We start from the raw sequence: 22,441 nt of genomic DNA, 5'->3' as shown, positions 1-22,441 counted from the left end.
ATATGTATGTAAGTATTTAAATCAGGTAACATTTCAAAAATCCTGCATACCTTGAAAACTGCTGCTGCAGTCCACACATTTGAACCCTGTGGCGCTCAGATTCCAGTGTCATTTCTTGTAGTTTTTTTTCACTTTCAAGTCTCAAATGTCGCTCTTCCTCCAACTCATGTACCAGCTTCTCGCGCTTAAGAAAAGAAAGTGACAAAATTAAACAGAGCTAAAATGTGTGGAGCTTAAGATTTATGTTGCTGTTGCTGTTAAAAGACAATCATGTAGAAAAGGTGAATAATATAAGACTTTACCCTACATCAGCCCTCTTCAACCAAGAGCTCATCAGATGGTTAAAATTTCAAAACCCATACAGGTAGTCCTTGCTTAACAACTGCCCTGTTTAGTGACTGTTCAAAGTTACGACAGCACTGAAAAAGTAACTTTAGGACCTGTCCTCGCACTTATGGCCGTCTCAGCATCCCTGCAGTGACATGATCAAGATTTGGATGCTTTGCAACCAGTGGGCATTTACAACCATCGCAGCATCCTGCAGTCACATGATCATCATTTGCATGCTTCACAGCCAGACAAACAGAGTCAATGGAGAATCCAGCAATAAAATCTCAAGTTGCAATCATGTGATGTCTTATTTAACAGCCACAGGTGATTCGCTTAATGACCATGGCAGAAGTGAGGTTGTAAGTCTATCATGGTCACATAATATCTCACTTAACAACCACATTGCTTAGCAACAGAGTTGCTGATCCCAATTGTGGTTGTTAATTGAGAAGTACCTATAATTTCCCAGCCATCAAGGCTACCAGCCCTGTAAATTGCAGAGTCGCTGGGAGCCGGGTGACATATAAATTTAAGAAATTATTATCATTATCATTATTCCCAAAAGACAACAACACATCATGGTAGTATCAGATCTGTTATGGAATGTGCCTCTGAAGGAGGAGGTGATGTGGTAGATTTCAGTAATGCTACTGGTTCTCAGGAAGGAGGGAGCACATTCCAAGGAGCCCATTCCAAGGAGAAGGACAAGATAAAAGGAGACACAGTCCAGAAATGGAATGTGGGAAAACTAACAGGTTCAGAATAGCCCCATCCTAGAGCCTTCCCAGGTTATTTCCCCTTAGGGCAGGTAGACTACCTTTAGTCTGGCAAGATTCTGTCTGTATGGTGTGAACAAATAAAAAACTGAAGTTTGGCTTGATTGATTCTCTGAAGTTCTTGGGCTGGGCCTGTCAAGATCAGAAGAGACTGCCGCACCTGTTATTTTGACTTACAGAGCTGTTCTCGTTTACACTGTTTTAACATTTTGAATTTCCTAAACATTTCTAAAAAAGGGATGCAGTGGTGCTGCGGGTTAAACCGCTGAGCTGCTGAGCTTGCTGATCGGAAGGTCGGCGGTTCAAATCCATGTGACGGGGTGAGCTCCCGTTGCTAGTCCCAGCTCCTGCCAACCTAGCAGTTCGAAAACATGCAAATGTGAGTAGATTAATAGGCACCGCTTCGGTGGGCAGGTAATGGTGTTCCGTTTAGTCATGCCGGCCACATGATCACGGAAGTGTCTACGGACAAACTTCGGCTCTTTGGCTTTGAAACGGAGATGAGCACCGCCCCCTAGAGTCAGACACGACTGGACTTAATGTCAAGGGAAACCTTTACCTTTACCTTTAAAAATTTCTAACAGAGAAATTGCTCACAACAGAACAGCTCCATTTGCCCCTTAAACAAATGCTGTATGAAAGCAGATAAAGGAATCCTGTGCTTTTAGATACAGTTTCAAAAAATAGAAGGTGGCTGGACTTTTATGGACCAGCAAGTGAATGAGCAAAATGCTGAACTGACTGGTTCCTCCTAACAGCAGATGTATCTAACAAACTGATAATTCTGCCCCTGGTTTGTTTTCTGTGTGTAAGAGGAACACACTCAAATCAGATGACAAGCAACTGTGTCATTAATTTTTTCAGAACAGAATTTCAGAATTTTTTGAGATCAAACAAATACACCCATATCTAGGACACATCACCCTATTGCATCAGGATCTGAAGTTTCTTGAAACATGGAAAACCCACACTATCACCACATTGAACACTCAGGAGTTTGTGGCAACACAACAGTTCTTGTATCATACCAGCCAGGAGAATTGGACAAATAACTATGTACAATTTCCCTTACACTGTTCTTAATTATTACTATTATTTGTAGATATTGTTTTCCAGTGGCAAAATATGCTTATATTTACTATTTTATTTATAACATTTTATACAAGATTTCATTAAACAAATTGAATGAAGCTGTTTACACTTTTAATAAATATAATAATAAAATGCAGAATAAAATGAAGTACAAAATGATACCAACAGTTTAAAAGGTAAAAAGACAGTAATTAGAGCAGCTGATTTTAAATGGAGGGGAAAGTCTGAACAAATACGTTTTTTTTAATTTCTGGCAAAAAACACTCACAGTTGTAAGTGTATTTCAGAAAATAAGAACTACTTCAGAGAATGCATCCTGCCTTACTAGAGCTGAATTAGTATTAGCAAATCCTGTTGGAGACAGCAGGGAATCATCTCCTGAAATTAAAGTTCTTAATAGTGGGGTCCTGAGCAGTTTAGGGCCAAATAAAGCTGAAAGAGAAAATATAGCTGCATACATACAGATACCTAGTGAGCTATTTCTGTTTTGTGGCAACTTCAAAGATCAACAAATTTATTAGGGCTTAATTTTTTATGGAGAACAGTCAACTCCATAAGAAACTCAAAGCTTTATATATATGCTAATGGTTAAGCAGGGTAATTAGAAATAGAAAGTTCAAAGAAAGATGAAATGAAGAAAGCACAGACAGTGATAATTACCTTATTATCTGTGTCTAATCATAAGGCAGCTGTTGAATGACAACAGAGATATTTCTGAACCGTTGAGCTGATAAACACATATAATATGACAAAAACTAATGTTCAAACCATAGAGGATAGAGAGAACTTTCTTCATAACAAAAAATGGCCAATAAATTCATAGTTCATTTTCCAAATTTCCAAAATTTTAATTTAATTTAGTAAAGGTGTTCTAGCTGCCTACAGACTCTGGGAGACTTACAAAATACAGAACAATAAACACAATTAAACAGATATAATCACACATAAATCGGCAGACCAGACAAAAACAACCAAAACGATAAACTGTACAGATATGAGAAATACATTAATAAACACATTAATTCCAGACCTAACAACAGAGCCAGGTTTTAAGGGCTTTCTGGAACCCCGGGAGAGAGAGCGCCATCCGTATCTCTGGGGGGAAGCTGTTTCAGGGGGTGGGGGCAGCCACAGAGAAGATGGCAGCATTTAACAGAGGGGTCTGGAGCATACCCACTCTGGGCGGGCAGAGACAAATGGAGATAGGGGGTCCTTCAGATAACCAGGTCATGTTAAATTCATTAGTCTTTAAGGTGCCACAAGGTGCTTCATTGTACTGACTGTAATTGTCTATTTTTAATATTTGGGGTTTTGTTGACTTTTATACACTTTAAGATAGTAATAATAATAATAATTCTTCAATAAATTTATATGTCGCTCAACTCCCAGCAACTCTGGGAGGTTTACAATTGTTAAAACATCTAAAAACAAAGAACAATACAAAAACAGCACAAAACAAAAGAGTAACTATGGCAAAGGAAACAAACCCAGAGGGGAACAGAAAGGAAGAAAGGGAAGAACGGCAGGAAGGAAGGGTATTTATTTATACATACATTTTATTAATTGCCTCACTATGATGAAAGACTGTTTCATCAGAATTCAAGATAGATAAAGCTATGCAGGAACAGCGTTTGCTTTCTCCATTGAGAAATACAAGATCTTCCATTTCTCCAACAGTAGGAACTATGAGCCCTTGTCTATCATGAAAAGGTTAGAGCATTAAGGGAAAGTATTACATAAACAAACCATACATAGTGTGTTTATTTAATATTTTCCCCTAAAGCCCTAACCTTTTCATGATGGACAAGGCCATGTATATACAGACAGACAGACAAAGACCCAGACAGACACACAGACATAGACACATACACACAGCATTGCACTGTTTATGGACTGCCAAGAGTTTCAAATACATCTGATGTTGCTAACCTAAATTTTATGAAATACCCACAGTACTGTATCTAATCTTACGCATATAATTTTATTACAGAATAACAAAGGCTCCTAAGCATTAAGCCATTATTTGTACAAGCCACCCCATTATAAATCTTATTGGATAATAAATTTATAATAGCAGTAACCAAGAGACCAAAAATATAAGCTAGAAAAAGATCTTAAAGACAGTGATATATAAGCAGATGTCTTTAGAGGCAGGTTATAAGAGATTAAATGGAATACCTATACACATTGTAAACTATGGAGAATTATGCAGAGAAGATAGGACTTACGTGAAGCAAATCTCACATAAATATTTGGAAGTGTGAATGTTTAAAATGGGAAATACATTTCCATAAAAGAAATTTAGTGACCTAATTAAATTAGCCAATTAAAATGTACTGTTACTATCTCATAATTCTGCAAATGCTGAAAATGATACTTACAGAGAGCTTTGAATATACAAATGTGCAGTACTTCACACCACCAGAATTCTGCAAAACATAAATCCATTTAAACCAGTGCTGAGGCTTGCCTACCATAGTTAGGATAGAAAAGCATGTCAAGCAGAATTGATATAAAGGTAGTCCTTGTTTAATAACCATTTAGTGATGGTTCAGAATTATGACGGAGCTGAAAAAACCGACTTATGACTGGTCTTCGCATTTACAACCATCATAGTGCCCCCTTGGTCACATGATTGCGATTCAGGCACTTGGCAACCAATTCACATTTATGACTGTCGCAGCGTCCCGTGGTCACATGACTGCCATTTTTGACCTTCCTAGACAGCTTTCAGCAAGCAAAATCAATGGGGAACCACATGATTTGCTTCACGACCACGTGGTTCTCTTAACAACCATGTGATTTGCTTAATAACCTTGGTGATTCACTTAATGACCACCACAAAAATGTTATAAAATTGGGTCAGATTTGCTTAATGACCGCTTCGCTTAGCAATCAAAATTCCACTCCCAATTGTGGTTGTTAAGCGAGGACTACCTGTACTTCCTAAATGTTTGATTGCAGATTATTGTAAACTGACAAGAGTCATTTGCAGGGTAGATTTGGCATTTATCTGTGGTTACTCTTAACACTTTCATATCCCCCAATCTTCCCCTACAAATATATCACCTACATATAATTTTTCATAAAATTCAAAGTTCTTATAGTTTAGGAAGTAGAAACAATCAGGTTAAAAAAAGCAGCCACAGAGGGATCTTGCCTGCATATTTTCCATAAAAATTCTGCTTTCTGTATCATCTGAAAAACATAGACTTCAGAAGCTCCAAGTGCCATGCCCCAAATCATCAAGTGTTTTCTGAGAAAGCTTAGAACAGATGACTCTCAAAGACACTTCACAACAACAAACCCAACACAGCCTATTTTTTTTCTCTCATAATGAGGTTAAGTTTTATTTCACTGAGGTTTGGCCTCAGGAGAAACCTTCTGAATAGGATCTCTCTCAATCTCTTGTTTTCCCTATGTTCTGCATGCACATCCCCCATCATTTAGGCTAAATTTCCAATTCTTTATTTTTATCTTTGTATATCAAATTGCACAAAAAGTATCTCATACACACATGCGCGCACACACGCACACGCACACACACACCAGGTTTAATGTAAGAAACTTTGCTTTGGAGGCATAACTCTGAGCATACGAACAAGAGAACAGTTCTGCTTACTTTTGCCCCTGCTGCCATGCTCCCCAATCAAACGTTCCCAGAACATCTGATCGAACTTGCATGCATGAATGGAATCAACACGTGCCGAACCGTGTGAGTTGCTGGAAGTGGGAGGGGGGGGCGAGCCAGGAGTGTGAAACCATCTTGTTTGGACTATCTCCGGCGTTCAAGGTCAGGCTGCCGAGAGCCACTGGAGACATCTGCACAGAGCTGAATGAACTGGCACGAGAAAGGGGGGCTGCATACCGAAAAGGGGAGGGGGTGGTTCACTGGACTGTTCAACCTGGGGAAAGCACAGGAACTCTTATTCACAACTTTTTCACTGTACTGCATGCTACACTCCATTAAAGAGATTTCTACTTTAACCACGTATGAATCGAATGTAATGGGAAGTTGAGTAGGGCAGTCATCACACCTGGCAAGATACTGCTAGAAAACCAGCACTGATCATCCTTACTGCCACCTTGGGGATGCACCATAAAAAGACAGCAAGCAGGATCATTTTATTTTAAAGGCATCTGATTTAAACCTTTGTTTAAGAGTGGTCTTAAAACATTATAGCATGCAATTCCACTTTTGGCAGAAATTTTTCACCTAGGTATGCAAAGGGTATCAGTAGTTGATATAAAGCGGTAGATCGTGTAAAAGCCATCAAACGCACACATATGGCATATTTAAAGAATATTTAAGTTAAAGAACTTTATCGTCTGTCTTAATGTAATGTAAGTGTAAAGGAAACAGATACAATAAAGTCAGTTAATAACTAATCTATATTACACCATCCATTCAAGAAATGTACACATACACAATATCGAAGAGTAAGGATATAAAATGAATTACTGTGGGTCCCACTGAGAGCAAATCTGGGCATTTTGCTTTCAGTGGACTTCCAAGTGGCATGTATGTTAACATTAAACCAAATCTAGCTAGCATCCTTCTCTCCCTGATTTTTAGAGGCCCTGCAGGGAAAAAAAAATCTGAAAAGAAGGTACCAGTACTGAAAGTTGAATATAAATCACACCTTTTAAAAAAATGTTACATTAGTAGAGAAAGTCACAGTAAATACAGCACTATGGAAATCAAAGAACATAAGCAGGGTAATCTGCATTTTAAAAAAGGTTCTTAAGGCAATTTACATTAACAACTATGCAAATTTGGAAAAGGTGCATGCAAGACGCCTCCAAATGTTAGGAGATTTTACAAATGAAAAAAAGTTATAAAATTTACAGTTCAAGAAATGAAATCTTGCTCTACTGACATGTACAACAAAGAATAGTAAAACATGTTCCATTCATCCCTTCCAAACAGAAAGAGATTGATGTAAAACTTGAGAGATCAGATAACGTGGTCTCTGTTAGGTGTTTATTCATAAGTCTGCAACCCCACTTTTCAGCATTAACCTTTATGATTTCCACCAGAGAATTGGTATGAATGTTATACGTAATAAAATATACGTAACAAAATACATGTTTTCTTCTAAACGTTTCCTTCCTTGTTTGACTCATGACCTTTCAACATTCCTCAGTATAGTAACATTTTCTCTGAAAAAATATCAGTTGTAAAATTTAATAAAATATGATGTGATTGGCCTACTTTTGGTACAACCTGTATATCCTAAACGAAGTTTTAGAGTAATTTGTTGTCTTCCAGGTGTTTTGAAATCTGACTCCCATCAATATCAGCAAACCTAGCAAAAGCAATGGATTGTGAGACTCAAGAGACTGAAATATCTCCGAGGGTCAGGATGCCTTCCCTATCATTTAGCGTTTCTAACAACATGTCTTTCACAATAGGAGAATTTTGGATTGTGTCTCTCAGTACACAATTTAAATTAATCTAATTTCAGATAGCCCCTTGCTCCTAATCAAGTCCTGTTAAACTAAATATTTATTATCCTGCAATCAATACCTCTTTACAAAAATAAACCCAGGCACTGACAAATAACCCAGCAGCATATTGCAGCTCTCCTGATAGTAGATTTTGATAGCAGGAACAACTATCACTCAAGGTGAAAGGAACAGGAAGAGAAAGAAAGGATGAAACTGCTTACAGTTAGAACATTTTATTATATTAGACAAATATGATCTCTAAGCTCAAACACATTAGTTAGTATGGCTCTGTTGCTTACTACTGGTCCAAAGTGAACTGCTAAACGTGACATTTATCTTTTTTGTTTTTCCCATACATATGATAGATTACATTTAAGAAGCCTGAAGTAATAGCAAATATATTATAAAAATTCAGTTCTTTGAGAAGGTGGAATAAGCCCTTTTTAAAAATGCATTTTACTATATATAATTAAATGAAGATTAAAGATGAGAATTTAGAAAACAACAATTACTGGAAAGATATTATTCTTCTAAAATTCCATATGTATCCTTCAGCAATCCTTTAACACTGTCTTCCCTCAAATTCCCAGAAACAATAGACACTACAAGTATGGCTTAAGTTAACAATGTCCCAATTTGCAAAAAATGTTTCAAGCATATGCTAAATCACTGTATCAAAAGCTTTATATATCTAAAAGCCTGAAATGAAAAATTGAATAGATAATTACATTCTATATGATATTCATCCCTACCACTGAACTTCTTGATTGCTGATTCCCTGCTAGGGACATCAGGTGACAATGCTACAGTTGCACAGCAACAATTTTTCCAGCTGTAACAATCCTATATCCCTTGGTTTCCTCATTCCAATTGCATGCACTTTATATGCATTTGGACATCGTGCCCTCTCCCTGAATCTTCCCCTTTTCAATTCCATGTTTCTACTTCCCATTCAGAGCACTGCCAATTATCTTGGCTAATTTTCTTCCAGTCTCTTTGACCATTTCCAAAATCTTCACACTCTACTCATCTTTCCTTTGAGTTGGTCTTTCTCAGACCACTGTCTACTCCTCACTCCTTTTTTAAATCTGCCTTGGGTGTTCTTCATAACAACTTGCTTTCTGAATTTTTGACCGTAGGCAAACAAGATGTTTTCCCCATCCCTCAAAGAATCTTAACTGAAAAATGCTTATTGCCTTATTATTCCAAATCATAATTCTGCTAAATCGATCATTATCAAAGATGTTCCACATTACTTGATTGATTGATTGATTTTTATATGTATATGTATATGTATATATGGTTTCTTTTATTCCTTCCCTCAGTTTTAACTATTTTCCATCTGTAAATCAAAGCACTGGTTTATATTTTCTGTTTCAGTTCTAACTAATTTCCAGATTAATCTAATGTTTTATGTCATTAGCAAATAAATCTGCTCAACAGCAGGCAATAACAAATTCTGTCTATGTTACTTCCATTTGTCTATAAAGGACGCCAGAAAGAAATCACGAGATCCTAGCTAGATATTATAGCAACAATGGGCGGTGGATTTTATGATTAATACTTTCAGCCAGTGGTGCTGTTCTTTTAAACCCAAGTAAGTGAATTAAAAGTACTGTTACTCTTTCCAGTATCCGCTTTTATTACACAGTAGCTCAAAACTGCCACCAAGTGGCAGGACACCGATTTATTCAACTCGTTTAGCTTTATTTACCCAGCGATGTGGCACAATTTTAATTGCAGCTATGCAACAGAATGACTGCTGTCAAGTAGCTCTTTTTCTTCCTTCTAAGTGGAGGATTAATCTATAGTTAGAAATTTAGAAGACTGTTACACGTGAAATCACTATATACGCAAAAGTCGAAAGTCAAAATACAGAGAATAATAAAAAATGACAAGCATTTAGCTTTACCATTGCTTTCTCCAGCTGTGCAATCCTGCCAAAACTTGGAGAATGAAAAAGCACCATTGCCAAATAGTGGTTTAATTATGTGAAACAAACTGGGGCCAATAAAACTAGAGTCACTATTAAAACTGCTTGTCATCTTCCACAGACTAATAAACAGAAGCTACTAGGTGGACTGTCGTTTACTATCTTGTGTGGAGATCTGGTCTCTAAACTTAAAAGCACTAGTACCATGTATATAATCTACTACACACTATACTGTATATTGTATCTAGTCAGCAGAAGAAGCAGCAGCTTTAATCCTGCTGATTTTTAAATTATCTAGGATATTCTTCACCAGTAATGAAGGTATGCAATTTTGAAACCCATTTTCTGATCACAAAACATTTTCCATTTATTCATCTGTAATGCAAGGGGCCAAAACTCAAACTGACTTTCCAGCCTAATTAATTCTATACTTGAAGTTGTATACTATATGTGCCTCATAAAAAGTATGTAAAAAAAAAAGCACCATTTTAATGAGCAAAAATGCTCGTATACTCAAATAATTAATTTTTTTATCTTAAAACCACAAAGCTACTCAAAAATGAATTTGCAAATGTAATTGAGCTTCTAATAGCTTCTAGAGGCATTAATTAAAGAAATCTAATTTCCCTAAATTAAACATAATGAAAAGTTTTTGAGATGAAATAAAACCTGAAAAAGAAGTTAAGCCAGAGATAATTTATATGAAAGTATAATATTCAGAAATAAGATAGATAAACTTAAATCAATAGCAAAATAAATCATCTCTGCCTTGATCCAGTTATAGTGTGTATTCTCTGTTATTAGATACTAGCAAGCTTTGCTCTTTTATCAAACTAATTATGATTCCACAAGGCCTGGTCTCATCCTGATATATTCAGTCAAGAACAGAAAGTCCTTGAAAAACCATCAATTCGTTCATAAGCGCATGTACAATACGGAGTAGGTTCTACTAAGAATCAGCCACTTAATAGAAGCAGCTCCTGCAGGGGTCTAGAGACCTAGCTTCAAGAAATCCCGTTCAAATTGTATTGATTCTCTTTCACCCATTACCTGCTCTTGACTCCTTGGCTGCAATCTTTCACAGTCATTCACAATTGCTCTTATTCCTATCCCTGATTGACTACAGTACTTAATACACTATAGTACATAGGTCTTGAGCACCAACAGTTCTTCTGTTAACTTTCAAAATAACTTCCCTGCTGCATTATAAGCATCAGGATGCATCAAACATGTACCAGGAGTGCAGTAGGGCAGGAAAGACTTATCTGTCTTTGTGTCAGAGGTCTTATAATGTAAACATTTGATTATGCTCAATAAAAAAAACAGGATATATATGACTGGATATTGCTTTACATTTGAGATGGATACTTATGGAATCAGAAGTAGCACATAACTATTAATAATAATGTATCATTAAACAGTGCAATAAATTGATATTGTTCTATAGCAACTATACATTTGAAATATATGTTTTAAGAATATATCTTCCTGCACCAAATGTACAACCTTGTTCAAAAGCAGGCCCATTTTTTACTGGTCACTGGAAGATCAATCAATGTAATCACTGTGCCAGGAGCAGAAAACAAATACAACTTAGAAAACTAAAGCAAATAGCTCTAAGATTAATAAAACACTGCAAGCCACATGACTTGGTAGAAGCTTTAAAAAAGGTTTCAGTGATATCTAACACCAATAAGTACCTAATAAACTAGGAATGGATTACACATCTTTATAAGATGTCATTCTTTTGATGTTATACTAGTGCTTGAGCCATCCAGATAGCTCTCTAAGGAACAGTTCCTCTGTGGAAACCATGCTGTATTTTAGGATGAAGCATCAAAATTACCTACAAGTTTTGGAAGTGTGTCAAGCTGTTCTAGTCCTCTGCAATATCAGGGGGAAAATGGATGAATGTATACCTACTGGGATGGCTAGACAAGACAAGTATTTTATTCTTGTATCATGTCAAATTCAAAATTGGCTTGAATAAATAGGGAACAGATTATTTTCTCTGGGTTTAAACAAGAGGCTTCAGAGCATTTTCTTTAATCTCTCTGTATACGCTTTCAAGTCTATACACAAACAGCATTTCTGATTTCAAATTAAAAGTAGTATCTGGAGATGCCAATCACAACAGAACATTAGGTATAGTACTATAGACAGAAATACCAAATGTCAGTTATTCATTCGTCTAGTGCAGCCTTGTACCCCATCTACATTAAATGAGTTAAATCTCTGCTATTTCAGTGCTGATGGAATTATACAGGCATCTGTATGGACTCCACACAAGAGACCATGCACTTAAAGCAAACTGACAAGCCTTTCACGTATCACGCGAATACTGCATCCAATCCAGTTCACTGTCATGATGCCTGGGTGACCTAAACTTACGAGGTAGCTCACTTAGTCCCATCTGGTGTGGTAATGTTATTGAAAGAGCAGATAGGCTGCACATGATGTAATGATTGCCTATCCTAAAACACCATCAGACTCATGACCAGGTTCATAAAGATATCTGATTTATTAAAGAATAGTATGCAGGATCACAAAGAAAGCTGAGAATGGAAAAAGCGTGCCAAATGCAAGCTAAAAAACCCTCGGTACAAACAAGATCCCTCCCCCCGTAGAATCTTCCCAGGCTCACAATCCCAGGTGTTCCTAACGGCTCCTGATGGTCCGCGGGAAAATTCCTTGAGTAGACCACATAACCCAAACACATTCCACAGATACAGAGCTTGGCACAATGTTTCACAGCAGCTCCCTCCCACCATAAACACGTGTCAGCACCATGGCATGTGGAACATTACGATGTATACTGTACATTGAAACAGTGAACATGACATACCGCCCCCCCAAAAGAAAGAAAACTCTAAGCGGCAGGTTTCAAAGGGTAAGCCAAGTGGAAACGGTTAACTAAATCAGTGTCATGTTCATCGTTCCAATGTTCTGAATACATCGTAACGTTTCGCATGTCACTTTCCTGATCCGTGTTTGCTGGGTGGAGATTTCCAGCCGTGCCAGGCTGTAATCTCCTTGCTGTAACTGTGGAATGTATGTTTGGGTTATGGAATGTGTTCAAGGTTACTTTCTCAGGCCGATGTGGGCAACGGTTGCTAGCACCTGGGAGGGGGTGGTTGCTAAGCGCGAGCGAGGGTGGAACTGGGTTTGAAGCGAGGGTTTTTAGTTTGTATTTGGCGCGCTTTTGCTCATTCTCAGCTTTCTTTGTATCTGCATACTATTCTTTCAATAAACCAGTTATCCTTAAGCACCTGCTTGTGAGACTGAGTTTGTCAGAATAGGCAACCATTACATAAAGCTGACAATCTCAAAACCTTTATTCCGCTAGCCCCTATCCAGATTCATCTGTGAAGGGGAGCGCTAGCGAGGAACGAACCGTGATTGCAGGAGATGGAGAGCGAGGCATCGAGCGAAGGGGAACTGAACTCCACGGTGGTTAGAGCGGAGAAGGTACCCTGCAGTGACGCTCCGGGGGTCCGGGCAGAACCCAACCCCAACTCAAAGGAAAAGGAGGGATGTCAAAAAGTACCCGAAACGACCAGTACTTCAGCTGGTGACTACCTTACTTGGGAGGAGGAATCGGACCCTGGGGTGGCTCAAGCCTCCTGGAAGCGGCGGTACCCGCTGTCACCCAAGGTGGTCAGGAAGGAAGCGCCTGAGGGGTCCCCCACCCCTGATCGTATAAAGGTGTTGGAGGCAAAATTAGATTCGGTTGAATTCATGCTGAAGAAGATGTCAATGGGATGGGGGTCACCTGAAAAAGGAAGGGAAGGGTCCCACCGTAAGCATTCCCCCTCACCGTCACCCCTACCATCCCCCAGAGGGAGAAGCAGGGTCCGGCGTCAAGGAGAGGAGAGGGGCCCGAGGGTGACAATTTCGAGGTCCCCTCCGGCGGAGAGGCGCTCGCTAGGGGCCGTACAAAGGGCTGAGTGACCAGAAACTGCAAGACCCCCACCCTTCACAGTAAAGTTCGATGGGGACCCTGCCAAATTGTCCTTCTTCATAAATAATGCTAACAGTTATATGGAGGATTGGGAACAGGGGTTCTGGTCAGAGCGGGGGAAAATAAATGCCATTGCTACCAAGCTGAAGGGGAGGGCGGCCGATTGGTATGTACAGCTGTGCCAATCGAACGCTCTGGAGTTAGAAGACTTCGAGGAATTTCTGTGGGCGTTACGGCAACATTTTGAAGACCCGCTAGCTCAGGAAAGAGCGAAGCGGGCATTAAAGGGACTATACCAAGGGTCACGATCCGTGGTGGATTATGCGCTGGAATTAAAAGCACTGGCGGGGAAAGTGGAGGATTGGTCCCAATCCACGCTGGTGGAGATGTTCAAGGATGGACTGGAAACTGAGGTTCTGAAGTGGTCTCTGGAGCGTGAGGACCCAAGAACCCTATATGATTGGATTCAGCTGGCGAGCAGCGCTGAGCATGCCCTAGAGACGTTTGCCCACCGAAAATCGATGAGATATGGGAGATTCAGTAAAGGGTCCCGCACCTCGGCTCCTCCAGGGAAATACAGCCAGCGGACCTGGGAGGAAGAGAAGGAGCGACGCTATGCGAGAGGGCAATGTCTGCGGTGTGGAAAAGAGGGGCACCGAGCAGCGGCATGCCCGAAGGGAAAGACCAAAGACCGGCCAGGAAAGTCATCTGGAAAATCTCCTTTCCTACCAAGGAAGATGAAGGCGGCGCTGGCGGAGGTCGAACCTGAGGAAGTCCCTTTCTTTGAGGATGAGGAGGAGGCTGTTTGCAATCAACCAGTGGGAAACGCCAGCCACCTGCTTTAAAGGGCGCCGCTGGGCAGGTGGAAGAGGAAGGGCGCGATCACGCCTCGGTGAGTGGAAATTTCCCTACCATGACAGTGAAGGTGAAATTGGGATCACGGACAAGAACCGTGGAAGTGTGGACTATGGTTGATTCGGGGTGCTCATGGTGTTTAATGCATCCTGACGTGGTAGCTGCGTTGGAGTTACCCACGTTTCCTTTGAAACGGCCCATGATCTTCACCCAATTGGATGGATCTACAGCGGGGGGGAAACCGGTGACTCACTCCACAGGGATGGTGGCATTGAAAATGGGAAGCCACTGGGAGAAACTGCCTTTTGTGGTAGCGCCTGTGGGGGGTCCGTCTGTCATTTTGGGGATGCCTTGGTTTGTTCAGCAAAACCCACACATAAATTGGGTGCACAGGACTGTGACTTTTGCAGATGGATTCTACAAAGCCCCTGAGGGGGATGAACTGGACAGCGGCGAGGTGGGGAGGGCAGCAGCTACAACTCCACATCTCCTTACTAGTCCGCTAGACGGACTGCCGGAACAATACCAAGACTTTGCAGATGTGTTTGGCGAAAAGGAAGCGGATCAGCTACCGCCGCACCGTAAAACTGACTGTGCCATAGACTTTATCCCTAATGCAAAGTTGCCTAAGCCAAAAATTTATGCTATAACCCAGAAGGAACTGGCAACGCTAAGAGAGTTTGTCGATAAAAATCTAGCCAGGGTTTTTATCGAACCAGCCAGTTCCCCAGTGGGTGCTCCTGTTCTATTCAGACCAAAGAAAGATGGGACTTTGAGATTATGTACAGATTTCCGTGGATTGAATGCAGTCTCAATATTAAATAAATATCCCGTCCCATTAATCAAAGACATGTTATCACATCTGGCAAAAGGTAAAATATTCTCCAAGTTGGACCTGAGGGAGGCATATTTCTGCATTCATATAAGGGAGGGGGATAAATGGAAAACTGCTTTCAATTGTCCTTTGGGCTCTTTCCAGTATAAAGTGTTACCTTTTGGTCTGGCGGGGGCGCCTGGAGTGTTTATGCAACTGATCAATGAGGTCTTGCATGACCATTTATTCAAAGGGGTCTTGGTGTATTTGGATGATGTGTTAATCTATACTGAAACCATGGAGGAACATATAGAACTGCTTAGACAAGTGCTCAGCAAGTTGAGAAAGGCTGAACTGTATGCTAAATTGTCCAAATGTGCTTTTCATAAATCCCAAATTGACTATTTGGGCTATAGAATTTCAGACAAGGGGATTGAAATGGATCCAGCTAAGATTGAAGCCATTCTAGCATGGGAGCCACCACGCACGCGTCAGCAGCTCCAAAGTTTCCTCGGATTCGTGAACTATTATCGCCAGTTTATCCAGGGGTTCGCGGGGATAGCGTTGCCCCTCACTGAGCTACTAAAAACTAAAGGCCAGGGGGATACACGGAGGGCAAAGAATCCTGGGGCGTTGTTGAAATGGACGCCCGCATGCCAGGTGGCTTTTGACCAGCTTAAAAAGCTATTCACAGCAGAACCCATTCTACAGCGTCCCGATCCTAGCAAGCCATTTGTGGTGCAAGTGGATGCCTCTGATTTCTCCATTGGCGCGCTCCTGCTGCAGGCAGGTGAGTCGGGATGTTTGAAGCCTTGTGCTTATCTCTCCCGTAAATTCTCTGAGACTGAAAGGCGGTGGCACGTTTGGGAGAAAGAGGCTTTTGCTGTCAAGGCGGCTTTAGACACTTGCCGCCATTTGTTGGAGGGGGCTACCCACCCTTTCGAGGTTTGGACTGATCACAAGAACCTCGAAGCACTCAGTGCACCTTGTAAGCTCAACCCAAAGCAAATCAGATGGGCTCAATTCTTCAGCCGTTTTGATTTTAAATTGAAATTTATTCTGGGAAGGAAAAACTTTCTGGCTGATGCACTTTCCCGCAGACCCCAGGATTCCAGCACTGTACCTGATGTAGTCGGTACACTGTGGACGGACCCGCAGCCAGACTCGCGCGCAACAGCCAGACGCTTCAATTTCACCCCGTCCCGGACGGTTGCCAGTTCCCTCAGACTTGCAACAAGTTTCTTTCCCAATTGAAATCTGACACTTGGTTGCAAGCAAATTTACACACTGTTACTTTTGACCGTGGTTTTGCTTGGAAAAACGATCGTCTCTATGTGCCTGAGACTTTACGCAAAGACATTTTACTCCGTTGCCATGATGACAAACTGGCTGGACATTTTGGGTTTGTCAAAACACTTCACTTGGTTAGATGCCAATTCTGGTGGCCAACACTAAGGCGAGATGTTAAGGAATATATTGCTTCCTGCCCTGTCTGCGCTGGTTCAAAACGGAAGGTTGGTAAGCCCCAGGCGTTGCTCCAGCCAGTGGCCAGTCCCTCTCACCCTTGGGAGGAGACCTCTATGGATTTTATCGTTGATTTACCTCCAAGCCAGAGGAAAACTGTGATTTGGGTTGTGAAGGACTTTTTCTTGAAACAAGCCCATTTTATTCCATGCGCTTCCATTCCCTCAGCCCAGCAGCTTGCCCGCCTCTTTTTTGTACACGTGTACAGGCTCCACAGGAGCCCCTCCCGTTTGGTGACTGACAGAGGCACACAATTTACCTCCCAGTTTTGGCGGGCTTTTATGAAATTGGTGGGTACCAAACAGGCGCTCTCCACTGCGTCGCATCCTGAGACTGACGGATCTACAGAGGCGCTTAATTCTACACTAGAGCAATATCTGTGTGCTTTTGTTAACTATCAACAAGACAATTGGGTTGATCTCCTGCCTTTCGCTGAAGTCGCCTACAACAATGCAGTGCATCAGAGCACTGGTCGGTCGCCCTTTCACATTGTCTTTGGCTGGGATTTTGTGCCCATCCCAGAGCTGCCACGACCAATGTCTCCTCCATCTTCCCCTGCAGACTGGGCAGCACATCTGGGGGACTCCTGGCCTCAAATCAAACAGGCTCTCGCCGATGCTCAAGCTGCTTACAAACGCCATGCTGACAACAAACAGGCACCTCAGCCACCCTTCAAAGTTGGGGATAAAGTTTACCTCTCCACAAAGTTCATTAAATCACCCCAACCATCTAAAAAGTTGGCACCAAAATTCGTGGATCCCTTTCCTATTGTGGCTCAAATTAATCCTGTTACTTTTAAATTTGCCTCATAATCTTAAACATTTGCATCCCGTTTTTCATTGCAGCCTGCTCAAGCCTTTCCACCAATCTGATCGCTGGCACCCACAACCCTCACCATCTGCTCCCATTATGATTGATGGGCAGCAACACTTCGAAGTCCAGGAGATTCTTGATTCTCGACGCCTTTGTTCTACTTTGCAATACCTGGTCCGATGGAAACATTTCCCTCATCCAGAATGGGTTGCTGCCTGCGATGTTCACTCCCGTTTTAGTTGACCGTTTTCATGCTGCATATCCTGCTAAACCTGCTCCTTAATTTGTTGTTTTTTAAGGGGGGCGGCATGTCATGTTCATCGTTCCAATGTTCTGAATACATCGTAATGTTTCGCATGTCACTTTCCTGATCCGTGTTTGCTGGGTGGAAATTTCCAGCCGTGCCAGGCTGTAATCTCCTTGCTGTAATTGTGGAATGTATGTTTGGGTTATGGAATGTGTTCAAGGTTACTTTCTCAGGCCGATGTGGGCAACGGTTGCTAGCACCTGGGAGGGGGTGGTTGCTAAGCGCGAGCGAGGGTGGAACCGGGTTTGAAGCGAGGGTTTTTAGTTTGTATTTGGCACGCTTTTGCTCATCCTCAGCTTTCTTTGTATCTGCATACTATTCTTTCAATAAACCAGTTATCCTTAAGCACCTGCTTGTGAGACTGAGTTTGTCAGAATAGGCAACCATTACAATCAGGAGCATTAATGTGGCGAGCAGGCACCCATTCAGGATGAGGAAAGTGTTTCCAATGGATCAGGTACTGGAGGGTGCCTCGAAGCTTGCAAAAATCAACAACCTCCTTGACTTCAAAGTGTTGTTGCCCATCAATCATGATCAGAGCAGGAGGAGGAGGTTGGGGGTGCCAGTGGGAAGAGTGGTGGACAGGCTTGAGAAGGCTGCAATGGAAAACAGGGTGCAAGCATTTCAAATTGTGAGGCAAGTCCAACTTAACAGTAACTGGATTGACAATACCAACAATAGGGAAAGGACCAATGAACTTGGGAGCAAGCTTTTTTGAGGGCTGTGGGGATTTTATGAATTTGGTAGAAAGATAAACCTGATCCCCAATTTTGAAATCGTGTTGCACAGAATGGCGTTTGTCGGCTTGGAATTTGTAAGCAGACTGGGCATCAGCTAAAGCCTGCTGAATCACTGGCCAGGAATCAGCCAGCTGAACAGCCTAGTCAGAGGCAGAACAGGACTGGGGAGGGGTTTGTGGCAGCTCAGGGACGGGAACAAAGTCATGACCAGAAACCACACAAAAAGGGGTATTCCCAGTGCTCTGATGGACAGCATTGTTGTAAGCCACCTCAGCAAAGGGTAACAAGTCAACCCAGTTGTCCTGATGGTAATTTATGTATGCCCTAAGGAATTGTTCAAGGGTAGAGTTCAAAACCTCTGTAGATCCATCAGTCTCAGGATGCGACGATGTGGACAACGCCTGTTTGGTGCCAATCAATTTTAAAAATGATTTCCAAAACTGGGAAGTGAACTGTGTCCCGCGGTCGCTGACCAAATGGGAGGGGCTACCGTGGAGACGGTAGATGTGGATGAGAAAGAGGCGTGCCAGTTGCAGGGCCGAGATGGACGCACATGGAATGAAATGGACTTGTTTGGAGAAAAAATCTTTTACAACCCAAATGACAGTTTTCTTCTGACTGGGAGGCAGGTCCACAATAAAATCCATAGAAATCTCCTCCCAGGGACAGGATGGGCTGGCCACTGGCTGCAGAAGTCCCTGTGGTTTCCCCCCTTTTCGTTTTGACATGGCACGAACAGGACAGGAAGCAACATAGTCTTTCACGTCATGCCTTAAGGTCAGCCACCAATATTGACGGCGAACCAAATGCAAGGTTTTGACAAAACCAAAGTGTCCAGCAAGTTTGTCATCATGGGAACGCTGCAAAACATCAGCCCTCAAAGTGTCAGGCACATAAAGGCGGTGTTCCATCCAGGCCAGACCATTTTCAAAAGAAACAGTGTCTCTATTAGCTAGCAACCAAGTGTCAGATTTCAGTGCCTGGAGAAAGTCCTTTTGTAACTGACAAGGAACTTGCATTTTCCACCTCCCGGGGGGGCTGGGGGCTGGGTTGCCTGCACATGGGTCTGGCTGCGGGTGACAGCAACCAAGCCCAGTTGTGGTTCAGTGAGAACAGTCCCAACTATATCTGCCATGTGGTCAGAGTCCTGAGGCAAACGTGACAAAGCATCAGCCAGAAAGTTCTTCTTTCCCAGAATAAATTTTAACTGGAAGTTAGAGCGACTGAAAAATTGAGCCCAGCGAATTTGTTTAGGACTGAGACGCCGGGGAGTGCGGAGGGCTTCCAAATTTCTGTGATCAGTCCAGACCTCGAAAGGGCATTTAGCACCTTCCAGGAGGTGACTCCATGCTTCTAAAGCAGCTTTTACAGCAAAAGCCTCTTTTTCCCAAACATGCCACCGGCATTCCGTTTCAGAAAATTTTCTGGACAGATAAGCGCAGGGTTTTAAGTGATCTTCAGAATCTTTCTGTAACAATATAGCCCCAATTGAGAAGTCAGAAGCATCAACTTGGACCACAAAGGGGCGGTGTCAGATACCCTATAGCCTAGATAGTCAAGTTGGGTTTTGTGAAAGTCACATTTGGAAAGCTTGGCATAGAGTTTGGCATCTCTAAGCTTGCTTAACACCTGTTTGAGGAGGTGTTCGTGTTCCTCCTCGGTTTCAGTGTAAATGAGAACATCATCTAAATAAACCAGGACCCCTTTAAACAAATGATAATGTAACACTTCATTAATCAATTGCATGAAGACCCCAGGCGCCCCTGCTAACCCAAAAGGGAGGACTTCATACTGAAATGAACCCAATGGGCAATTAAAAGCAGTTTGCCATTCGTCTCCAGCTCGTATGCGGATGCGAAAATAGGCTTCACGAAGGTCGAGCTTGGAAAAAATCTTACCCTTGGACAAATGGGCTAACATGTCTTTCATTAGTGGCAGAGGATATTTGTTGCAGATCGAGACGGAATTTAACCCCTGATAGTCCGTACAAAGTCTAAGCATGCCATCCTTCTTTTCCCGGAAAAGCACAGGGGCCCCAACTGGGAATTTGCAGGTTCAATAAACCCCCTTGACAGATTTTTGTCAATAAAGTCCTGCGATGCCTCAAGCTCTTTCTGAGTCATTGGATAAATTTTTGGCTTGGGCAATTGAGCGTTGGGAACCAACTCTATTGCACAGTCAGTTTTTCAATGGGGGGGGGGGTAGCTGATCTGCTTCCATTTCCCCAAAGACGTCTGCAAAGTCTTGGTATCGATCTGGCAAGCCTTCTAAATGTGCCAAACTAAGGCACGGCGTGGCAATTGCAGCCCTTCCCACCCCTGCACGTGAAGCTCTCTCCGCTGTAGGGGCTTGGTAAAACCCATCCTTAAAAGTCAGAGTTCTGTGTTCCCAGTTTATATATGTGCTTCGATAGGTCAACCAGGGAATCCCCAGAATTACCAAGGGATTGCCAACAGGTGCCACTACAAATTTTAAAGACTCCCAGTGGCTGCCCATTTGCATCACGACAGTTCCAGTGAAATGGGTTGCCGCTCCCCCCCCCACCGTTGAACCATCCAACTGTGTGAAGATCAGAGGCTGCTGGAGGGGAAAGATAGGCAGGTCCAAAGCAGCAACCAGATCAGGGTGAATCAGACACCTGGAACACCCAGAGTCCACTTCCGTAGTCTTAGTGCTGGAGCCCAATTTCACTTTTACTGCTAGAGTTGGACAGTCAGCACTCACCATAGCATCTTCGCGCCCATCCTCCTCCACCTGCCCGCAGGTGCTTTTCAAGGCAGGTGGCTGGCGTTTCCCACCAGTTCCTTAGAGTCATCTTCAACCTCTCCTGAGAAGTAGGGTACTTCTTCAGCATCGGCCGCCCCCTTGGCTGCCGTCATCCTCCGTGATGAGGGTGGAGATTTGGCCGGCAGTTTGCCCGCTCGGTCTCCAGCCTTGACTTTTGGGCAATCAGCTGCTCGGTGTCCTTCCTTTCCACATCGGAGACACTGACCCTTCGCATAGCGCCGATCTCTCTCCTCTTCCCAGGCTCTGCGGCCTGGCCGGGCAGAAGTTGCGGCACTTCGGGGTCCCCTCATGGTGGCTGGTGGCTTTTCAGGTCGTTTGGTTTGTATGTAGGTATGCTGGGCATGCTCAGCCTTGCCGGCCAGACAGATCCATTCATACAATGTCTCTGGGTCGTCTCTGCATAACGCCCACCGCAGGACATCCCTATTGAGTCCCTCTTTAAATCGTTCTATTAAGGTAGACTGGGACCAGTTGGTAATTTTCCCAGCTAAAGCCTTAAACTTCAGGGCATAATCAGCTACAGACAGTTGGCCCTGGCTAAGATCCTTCAGTGCCCTTTTAGCCCTTGCTTTGGCTAGCGGATCTTCAAAATGCAGCTTTAACGCCCACATAAATTCCTCGAAATCCTCAAGCTCAGGGGAGCTAGCCTCGCTTAACTGAACATACCAATCAGCTACTCATCCCTTCAGCTTGGTGGCAATGGCAGTTATTTTAGCCTCTTCGAAAGGGAAGAAGGGTCCAAACTGTTTCATATAATTTTTAGCATTAGTGAAGAAGAAAGACAACTTAGTTGGATCCCCATCAAACTTGACAGAAAAGTCTTTCACCCCCACTCCTGTTGGAGCTGAATTAGCAGCTGCTTGAGTGGTTGGGCCCCAGGTTACAGTAGGTCGCCTGTCTCGGGGTGGGGACACTGATGGACGGGCTCTGCGGGGTGGAGATTCATCCTGGCTTCGTCTCCGGCCCCGCTCTGCTGGTGGTCCGGGTGAGGGGATGGAGGATGATTACGTGGAGCTGGAATCTCCTTCGCACCTCGGTTGCCCCCCCCCGCCATGACA

General features: G+C 42.6%; 1 protein-coding gene across 2 annotated transcripts in view; it reads right to left on the bottom strand.

Annotated features, from left to right (window-relative positions):
- The window catches only part of NCKAP5 (NCK associated protein 5), a 612,885-nt gene that overhangs the window by 317,068 nt on the left and 273,376 nt on the right, over positions 1-22,441 (bottom strand). For both annotated transcript variants that reach the window (XM_063288715.1, XM_063288716.1), the window contains one exon: positions 51-184. In XM_063288715.1, coding sequence (XP_063144785.1) covers positions 51-184 — 134 coding nt within the window. The remainder of the gene's footprint in view (positions 1-50; positions 185-22,441) is intronic.

Source organism: Candoia aspera, chromosome 1 (genome assembly GCF_035149785.1).
Source record: "Candoia aspera isolate rCanAsp1 chromosome 1, rCanAsp1.hap2, whole genome shotgun sequence".
NCBI classification, from domain to species: Eukaryota; Metazoa; Chordata; class Lepidosauria; order Squamata; family Boidae; genus Candoia; species Candoia aspera.
Note: the sequence above shows the minus strand (reverse complement) of the source record. Positions and strands in the feature narration are given on the sequence as shown.